The sequence below is a fragment of the Elephantulus edwardii genome, unplaced genomic scaffold (assembly GCF_000299155.1).
Source record: "Elephantulus edwardii isolate Elephantulus edwardi_28Jun2011 unplaced genomic scaffold, EleEdw1.0 scaffold00048, whole genome shotgun sequence".
NCBI classification, from domain to species: domain Eukaryota; kingdom Metazoa; phylum Chordata; class Mammalia; order Macroscelidea; family Macroscelididae; genus Elephantulus; species Elephantulus edwardii.
Window position 1 is genome coordinate 2,366,020 of NW_006399798.1, and position 9,664 is coordinate 2,375,683.

Consider the following 9,664-nt stretch of genomic DNA (forward strand, 5'->3'; position numbering starts at 1 on the left):
GGGGTGGGGGATGGTGTGGGGAGGCAAATGCTGGGGGTTGCTCGGTGGGGGCGGTGGCCAGCTGACCTTGAGCGCACGCACGAACTCGGTCTCGGTCACCATGGTGAGCTGCTGGAGCTGCTCGGAGGTGGACCGGTTCTTGCTCGTAAGCACACTGAGCTTCTTGAGGTCGTTGTCCAGGTCCTTCATGTGCCGCTCCAGCTCCTTCTGCTCCTTCTTCTCCTGCGTGATCTTGTCTGCACCAGAGGACAGCGCCTCAGGGGGGTCCAGGGCCTGGGCCACGTCGGGGTGCACCCTGGGAGGCCAGCCAGGGCTTTCTCCCGAGTTCCCACTATCCTTCCTGATTCCTCACAAACCAAATCAGCAAACCAGGGGCCGCAGAGCCAACGTTGACTGGTGGGGCCCCGTGTGTCAGCGTGGAGCCTTGTCTGCTCCATGGGGTCCGTGTGTCAGGGTGGAAACCCGTCTGCTCCGTGGGGCCCATATGTGAGTGTGGAGCCCTGTCTACTCCGTCGGTCTGTGTGTCAGGGTGGAGTCCTGTCTGCTCTGTGGAGCTTCCAGTTGCTGAGTGTTTGGAAATAGGTCACCAGGCCTTTCTTCCTAGGTGCCTCTGAACAGACAGTCAAGCAGATCCATGTGGACCTATCACTGGGACCAGGTGGGACCAAGGAGCTCTTTGCAAATGACCATGAGTGGCCCAGGAAGGACACTCCTTTCTCCTCTCTCTGACACCCTGTCACTCTGGGAGACCCTGGGACTTGGATACAACCTGGGGAGGAGAGGGCATGAGAGCCAGGGGGTCAGTTGGAAGTCCATTTGGAGAAGGTCAGAGGGCATCTCCTTCAAATGCAACACCTTGCTGAGTCTGTAAGTGTTGGGGAGCTCCTGGCAGGGTGTCTCGGGACTGAACTGTGGGGACTGTGCCCCCAGATATGTGCTGGGTGTGATATGGGAATAAGGTGTCTTCCTTAATGCTGCAGGTCCTGCCACACAGAGAGACTCCAAAGTGCAAACCTCCTTGGTTATAAAACCAGCAGAGTGGGCACCCACACGCACCCATGTATGTGCACATGTACACACAACCACACCCCCACACATACACCACGTGAGGACCATCTACAAGCCAAGGAACTGAGGTGCAGGCTTGATGGACCCTGGTGTGCCTGTGACCCTCCGGGGCTGTGAGAACAGGCGTCTCGCTTCTCTAAAGGTCCCCTCTTGTGGCATCTCTGCAACACTAGGTGACTGTTGCTGTTGTGTCCTGTCAAGTTGGAACACTCATAGCTGACCCTCCAGCAGATTTTCAGAGGCTGTAAGTCCCGTAGGAGGAGACTGCCCGTCTTTCTCCGGCAGAGCAGCTGGTGGGTTCAAGCTCCCTGTCTTGGGGTCAGCAGTGCAGCTCGTTACCACTAAGCCACCGAGCTGACGGGCGTATTCAACAGCCTGTCTGTGAAGGATTTTGGGCAGGCCCGAAGACCATGCACTTGGATAGCTGGGTAGACACGGCCGTCCACTGTGTCTGCAGATGGGGCAGGCTGCTGGGTGCCTCTGCCCTACAGAAGGCGTTACAGGCCTGTTTTAAAGGCTGCACCAGAATAATGTGATTTTTGTTCTCAGTAACAAAAACTCTTTAGAGGGTTCTCTCTGGGCAACAAGGTGGACAACTGTGGGGGGGGGTTATGGTGGGAGGAGGCAGAGGAGATGTCAGGGAGGAGGTGGGCGGGGGGCGGGCTCCCGGGGCTGGGTTGTCAGGAAATGTCCAGGAAAGTGGTGTAACTTGGGGAGTGCCACCAATGTCACTGAAGTGGACATGTGGACACTGCTGAAGAGGAGCCTAAATTCCACCCCAAAACTAAAATAAAGTGGACGAGGGTGCTCTGTCCTCACTGAGGACGTGACTCCTTCCCGGACGCCCAAGCACCTGACAGACGCTGCATCCATGTCCGCGTCCGACTCCGCTTCCATCTGTGTTCATGTTCATGTCCGCGTCGCCACTCGCCCTCCCCTCCAAATGTGCGTCTCCTCCCTGGATCTTCCCATCCCTGTTCTTGTCCACATCCCCGTCCACGTCCCCATCTCTGCCTGCTCCCTGCATGAACGTGGACCTCCTCCCTGACCCCACAGTGCCTGTCGGCGTCCCTGTCCCCGTCCTGCCCGCCCTGCCCCTGGACGTGAGCCTCCCTCCAGCCCTCAGCCCACTGGCATGGACTCTCACTCTCAACCCGCAGCTTCTTCTGCTCCATGATGTGTATCGTCTTCTTGAACATGTCCAGGTCGGCCAGCTGCTCCTCACGCTCCTGTGTGGCTTTGACCATCTCCTGCTGCAGCCGCAGCCAAGTGCCCTGGGCCTGGATGGCGCTGGCCTCGTGGTCCTCAATCAGCCGCGTCAGCCGCTTAATCTCCAGCTCCAGTGGCCCAAGCTCCTCCCCCTGAGAGGAAAACAGGTGGCACAGTGGTTTAGCACTGGGCTGCTGGCTGAAGCATCAGCAGTTCGAGCCCACCAGCCCTCCGTGGGGAAGGCGGAGGCGGTCTGTGGGACCCATGGCCTTGGGCCCCTGCGGGAGGCGTTCTCCCTCCTCCACGGCTGCTCTGAGTCAGACTCGATCGAAGGCAGTGAGTGTGGGGTTCTGGGGTTCTCAGGAGAGCTGCATGTGTCCACGAGGATGCCACAGCTGTTGTTCACAGAGTACTGGGGGGCTGGAGCCGACTCCACGGCTCCCAACCACACAGGAGGTCAGTGAAGGAGACTTTGCAGGACGTGGGCTTCCACAGAGGCTGCAGCAACGGGCCTCAGTGAGTGGGAACGGTGAGGACCGGGCAGGGTTGGGACCTGTCGTACAAAGGGTCACTGCGAGGCAGAGCTGACGTGGTGGGACCCAGCAACGACACAGGTGCTCTGTGACGGGGGACCACAGTGGAGGACGCCTGGAGGGATGACGTGGCCACGTGACGGGGGCCACCGCAGAGGACGACACAGCCAGAGGACTGGGCCACTTACAGTTGCAGACCAAGAGCAACCACGAGGCGAGGGAGAAGGAAAGCTCGTCTCCGGAGTGGCAGATAGAGCGTGGTTTGGTGAGAAAATACGTTTCTGTTCATCAAAGCCCTCCCTCTGGCCCAAACAATCTAAACCCCTGCTTTCACCGGACTCCTTTCTGGGTGGTTGAGCCCCCAGGACAATGAGACTGACAAGGGTTGGGGTTCATTTATTTGGGGGCCAGGACCCCATCTCTCTGTTCCCTGCCCTTGAGAGCCCCCAGGTACAAGCCACCAGGCTGCTGTCAGGGATACTGGTTTTGAGGGGTCTGGAACCCCTCAGGAGCCAGCAAAGGAGTAGGGAAGGCAGACTTGCTATTTTCTGTGGGGGGCTTTTCTGTGAAAGTTGCCTTTTTAAAAATAAATGAGATTTTAATGAAAGTTTGCAGAGAACTTGAATTTCCATTCTTTAATCGTTGGATATCTTCCTTCCTGCCCACCCTCTGCAGTTTGCTTTTCTCCTTGAAAAAAAAATTATCTCATTGTTTTCCAGTCCCCCCTCCCCACCTCAGCCCTTTCCTATGCAGTTCCTATTCTGGACTGTTGTCATGCAAATAACACCTAACCATGCCCTCCGAGGTCCACTGGGGCCGCCCTGAGGGTCGGGCCTGGGTAGGTGCTGGCCAGCAGCCTGTTCCACCACTGAGGGTGAACAAGGCGAATTCCTGTTGTCATGGTCACTCAGGGCGCTCACTCTTGAGACGAACTCACCCAGGGCCACAGTCAGGGTCAGCAAGACTGGCCTGGCCCCCAGCATCGTTGCCCAAGCTGTGAGCTGGGACAAAGATCAGGAAAGTAGTGTTTTACGCCCGTCGCGGTGGCCGGCCATTCCACCTTTAGTGTCCAGGGTGATAACAGCCACGTTCCCGCTCCACGCTCACAGGCACCGTCCAGGGTGGCTCTCTCCGCACTGAGGCAGGGCTGTGACAGGCCCACCAGACATTGTGGGCTTCATTCCAGAGCATCGCAAGAAAGTGGACATGGCCAGAGGGTGAGCCACACACGCGGGCATTTCTGGGCACGAGTCGATGTCGGCAGCAGTGAGGAGACCTGGGGCTAGTGCATGTAGCCAGCCGGCCACTAACGTGTTAAGTTCAAGGAGTCAGGATCCCAATCCAAATCCAGGAGTCGCGTCAAGGGAGGAAGGTGGACAGTGCCCCCCAGTGGAGACCTACAGCCTCAAACACCCGGCGGAGGGCCCTGTGAGTTGAAGTCAACTGGACAACAGCAGGGGTTGTGCTTGTTTGTGCAGCCATCTGTTAAGGATCCCTGGTGGGGAAGTGCACAGTGTGTCCACCTGCTAACTGAAAGGTCAGTGGCCCAAAATTACCCACTGCTCTGAGGGAGAAAAATGGACAACTTCCTCCCCTAACCATTTATAGCCTCAGAACCCTGGTGGAGGGTCCCTTGGAGGTGGGGTCAGCTGCACCGCGTGGGTCTGGCGTTGGTTGTCAATTAAATATCCAACAGCATTAGGAAAGCTTGAGAGATACTTAGACTGACGAGGACGTGACAGAGACAGACTGAGCGTGTGCGGGGCAGGTGGCAGTGGCTGATTTACCATAAACCTGTCCGTAAAACACACTGCAGCATCTAACCGAGTGGATCCCACAGAAGCCCGTGACACGGGCCTCCAGAGAGAGGACACTGGTGTCAGCCAGGTGCTGCCGAGCCAGTTACGCCTGGGACCCCACGTGTGTCCATCTCTGCTCCACAGCCTTGCCAACGGCTGACCCTCAGGAAGCTGGTCACTAGGCCTTCCTTCCAAGGGACCTCTGGGAGGGTCAGGTCAAGGGCCAGCACATAATCATCTCTGACACACAAGGATTCTTGCTGGGTTTCCAGCTCCCTTGTCCACGTGCGATGTTTTGGAAAGAGCAGGAAGGGAGAACACAGAGGGATGCGGGAGACAGAACCCCAGGGATGGAGTGGGGTGCACGTGGGGACTTGTCCTCAGTCACCGCCAGCAAACGTAGGTCCTCCACAGCCCTGGCTCTTCCCTATTTCAGAATCCTCCCCAGTCCAGGGTCCTCCCTAGCCTAGGGTCCTCCATTTCTCGGGGTCCTTCCTGGTCTGGGGTCCTTCTCACCCTGGGGTCTTCCCCGGTCCAGGGTCTTGTCCACTTCAGGGTCCTCCCTATTTGGGGGTCCTCCCCAGTTCAGGATCCTCCCTAGCCCAGAGTCCTCCTCATCCCAGGGTTCTCCCTCCTTCAGGGTCCTCCCCAGCCTGGGTGTCCCCCAGCCCTAGCTCTCACCCCCAGTTCGGAGACGAGCTGCTCCAGCTGCTTGTTCAAGCTGTTGATGTGGCTCTGCTTCCTCTCAATCAGGATGGTCCGCCTGGAGATTTCGTTCTCGCTGTTGGTGATGAGCTCATTGACGTTCTTCACCTCCTTGTCCAGCCCCGCCAGCGTCTTCTGGTGCATGTCCAGGCGGCACTCAGTGTTGGTGATGTTGAGGGTGGTCTGTGCGATGTCCCCGTTGATTCTGGACAGATGAGTCACCTGAGTGAGGGAGAGGAGAAGTCTGAACCGGGTCTCTTTTCGTGGAGGTCTGGCAAGTGGCGGTGGTTTATTGCTTCCATTCACAGCTGGGGGCCCATCCAGAGGAATTCCAGGCGGATCTCAGGAGGAAGGTGTCGGCGCTAGCTCAGGAGGGACGGCTACTGGAAGCAGTGAATTCCTACAGATAAAGCACGCTGCTGCCCATCACCACGGAGCCAGGTCCCAGCCAACCCTGAAGCACGTTTTCAGAGGCTGCCAAGCGCCTGGCAGGCAGCTGACGAACTCAGACCACTACCACGACTGCTTCATCTCTTAGTAAACAAGTACGAACGTGACTGTCTCAAACACTTGGACCGTGTCCTCGGGGAGGGCAAATCCCTGGAGAAGGACATTGAACTTGCAACAGTGGAGGGTCAACAAAAACGAGGAAGACCCTCAGTGAGATGCCCTGACTGCAGCTCGAACAACTGGCTCACTTACAGGAAAGGCCGTGAGGGGACTCAGGGCCTGCAAGGGTCACTGTGGTTCAGGGTCACGCACAGGAGAGGCCGCGAGGGGACATGAGGACAGGCAGGGCTCACTGCGGTCAGGTCACTGTGAGTCGGAGCTGACTGGATCGCACCTCATAACAACAATGTAACCTGGACGATGCAAATGCTTAACAGGCCTGACCAGAAGGCTGCAGGTTTGAATCCACCCACAGGTGCCTTGGAGGAAAGGCCTGCTGCTCTGTTTCCAAACATCCAGTCCCTGGAACCCCGGAGTCCAGTTCTTCTCTGACACATGGGTGACCATGAGTGGGGTCCAGCGGCAGCCGGTCACATCGTGGGCAAATGTGACCACAGATCCTCCCCCAGCCTGCCCTCATCTCTGTCTCTCTGGCCACCACTCAAGTTCTCACTGTCACACTGCTGCCCCCTGTGACTGCTGCTGACCTCGCCTATGTGCCCCCCAGATCCCAGCCCTGCCAAGAGGTCATCCAAGCTTCTCCTGAAACAGCTGCTGTCTGTCTAGGCCTGTCTCCTCCTGGCCACAGTGGTGACTCCCACTGACCCTGCCCACCTAGGAGTGAAAGTGTCCAGTCCTGGGGTCACTAGTAGTGCCAGTCCCACTGCCCTCAGCACCTCAGCTGGATCACTCTCCTCCTTTGCCAAGTGGTCCAAGGCCACCAACCACCCCCGGGTCCACAGAAAGCGTCAGACACCTCAAGTTCATGGTCAGGGTAAAGCTCCTCCTCAATCATCTGTGCTCTCTGTCCCCACCAGAGAAGCCAGGACTCCCATGCCCCTCACCCCAGCTCCGCTCCCCACTGCCCTGTTCCTGTCTGGAGCCCCACATTTCTGTCCTCACATCCCACACAGCTGAAACCCCACATGAACCGGACCTGCTCTCCTTCTAGACCCCACCCGCCCTGCTTTTGAATTTCTGACAAAACAGAATAATGGACATGGTCCCCAGGGCTCTCTACTGCCCTCTGCTGAGAGTCTGAGGAACTACATGTAGGAGGACCAGTATCCAGCTAGAGCTGAGGGCAGGCCTCCCTGCATGGGGGGAGCTAGAGCTGAGGGCAGGACTCCCTGAATCCCAGGGCCCCTGTAGCTGAGGGCAGGGCCCTCCACACCTGCCCTTCAGAGCTGACATTGTGTCTGAGGGGCCCACATACCAGATTCGTCTTTTCTTTCTGCAGCTTGAGGATGTGATAGTTGTAGGACTTGGCCATCTTGTTGGAGGTCATGTGCTCCTGAAGTTTTTCCAGGATGGAGGACTCCATCTTCCTTTTCATGTCCATCTCGGTCTGGATGGCCTGGTTGATGCTCTGCAGCTCACCCATGATGACTGTGTGTTCCTGCGGGGGAGGAACAGAGGTGGACACCGGCACAAAGGCATCGCGGAGGGCTGAGAGCAGACATGGAGGAGGCACTGTCCTGAGAGAGGACGAGGGCACACCTGCTGGGTCTTGTTGAGGGCATCCTCCGTGTCCTGCAGGGTCAGCTGGTAGGTGTTGAACTCGTTCTGCAGAGCTTCCTGTTTGGCCAGGCACTGGTCGGTCAGCTTCTGCATGAAGCTGGCTTCATTCTCCACCCTACTCAGGATGCTGGCTAGCTTTTCATTCTTCTCCTCCTCTTTTGTGATGGATTTCTTATAGGCCTCGATCACTGCATTGATGGACTTGCATTCATGCTGGCACTGGCTGCCAAGATTGGGAGAGTGCCAGTCAAACATGAGCAGCACACACGTGGTGGTGGTTCTCAGAAGAGAGTCATTACGTTTAAATCTCCATGGACAGAGAGAAATTAGGAGACACTTCTCATAGGAACCAATTCTAAGCTATATTTCCTAATATTTTAATATTGCTCACTTGGAATTCTAGTTAGACGCTCTTTTCATATTGTGATTGCGAGGGAAGGATGGAAAGGGGTTAACACTTCGGCCAGGCACTGTGGCCGGAGGTTTTTGCCTGCCATCTTCTTTAATCCTGACAAAAATCCCAGAAGAAAAAAGTGGGATGACACTTTTAGAGATGTGGACATGGAAGTTCAGAGTGCTCAGATAATCTACACAGAGTACATGGTCAGTGGAGAGGTCAGACGGACATCTACATGTCTCACTTCACTATCCCCTCTCCTCTCCATGGACAGGAAACACTTACACCTAAAGCCAGGTTTAAAATACAGAGACCAAGTTCAAGTGGCAGAAGACTCAATATTACAAGAAGTCAGTCCTCCCTCACCAATTTACAGAGCCCATCTGATTTCCATCACAATCACAGGAGACATATATTTTTAAAATAAATTAACAAGCTATTCTAAACTGTGAACTGTCAGTGGAAATCAAAGGTAAATGACTTTGTAATAGATCACATGATCTCTTCTTTAGATCACATAATACCTTCTTTTAAAGCTTCATCTATGGAACCAATCTGATTCTCGTAAAAGGAGAGACCAATAGATCAATAGGACAGAACAGAGTCCAGGAAGACACACACAATCAAGTGTGATACTTGACAAAAAGTGCCAAGTTTTTCAATGAGAAAAAGAAGTCTTGTTCAACAAGTGGTGTTGGAAGCAACCAGATGTCCACAAGCATGAGAAAGAATTTGGATCCCTACCTCACACCCTAACAAAAATCAACTTGAAATGGATCACAGACCTAAGGCAAAAGCTAAACTATACAACTTTCCCAGAAAAAATATGAGCATATTTTGGTGCGGTGGGGGAGGGGCCGGCATCAGCAAGGACACACAAGGGGAAAGCAGATTGTGTTTGACGTGCAGGTGGTATAGCACTGGTCTGTGCATTGCTGTACAGAGGTAACTCGTGGTTGCTGTGATGCTGAACACTGAGACAGTGATAAGCCAATAGTGGTAATGGGTATCCACGGTGGACAGTGTTGGCTGGAGCTTCCTGACTAAAATGAGCCTGGAAGCAGGAGCAGCATCCACTTCCGAAATGGCTTGGGAAACTCTATGTACGAACAGTGCTCAGGCTGTTTGTTCATAGTGTCACTGTGAGTCGTCTATGACTTGACGGCACCAAACAACAACAACAACAACTCTCTAAAGTTAGAGACACTGGTAAGAGAATGAAGGGTCAAACAATGGTTTGGGGAACAAGATTCGCAAGATAGAGATCTAATAACCAACCTGGCAACCAATGTATGTGAAGGGCTTTCACAGGTCAATGAGGTAAACCACGTAACTTAAAAATGAGCACAAGGCAGGTCAGAAAAGGCAGCAGAGCCGGCTGGTCTGTGCTCACAGCAAGACACGAGTCCTGCCCCGTCCTCCCCATCACTCCTGCATCAGGTCACTGTTGCAGCCACTGGGCCCATCCATCTGGTTGAGGGCAGAGGGGAGGTGCCGGTGACAGGCAGAGGGGAGGTGCAGGGTGACAGGCAGAGGGGAGGTGCAGGGTGACAGGCAGAGAGGAGGTGCTGGTGACAGGCAGAGAGGAGGTGCTGGTGACAGGCAGAGAGGAGGTGCTGGTGACAGGCAGAGGGATGGTAGGGTGACAGGCAGAGAGGAGGTGCAGGTTGACAGGCAGAGGGGAGGTGCAGGGTGACAGGCAGAGGGGAGGTGCTAGTGACAGGCAGAGGGATGGTAGGGTGACAGGCAGAGGGAGGTGCAGG

The 9,664-nt window shown here is 55.5% G+C and overlaps 1 protein-coding gene across 1 annotated transcript in view; it reads right to left on the reverse strand.

Annotated features, from left to right (window-relative positions):
- CCDC40 (coiled-coil domain containing 40) overlaps window positions 1-9,664 on the reverse strand; it is a 37,373-nt gene that overhangs the window by 6,843 nt on the left and 20,866 nt on the right. Inside the window, exons 10-14 of the mRNA XM_006886334.1 lie at window positions 7,484-7,727; window positions 7,200-7,382; window positions 5,291-5,536; window positions 2,216-2,429; window positions 67-236 (exon numbers count right to left, since the gene is read on the reverse strand). Coding sequence (XP_006886396.1) covers window positions 67-236; window positions 2,216-2,429; window positions 5,291-5,536; window positions 7,200-7,382; window positions 7,484-7,727 — 1,057 coding nt within the window. The remainder of the gene's footprint in view (window positions 1-66; window positions 237-2,215; window positions 2,430-5,290; window positions 5,537-7,199; window positions 7,383-7,483; window positions 7,728-9,664) is intronic.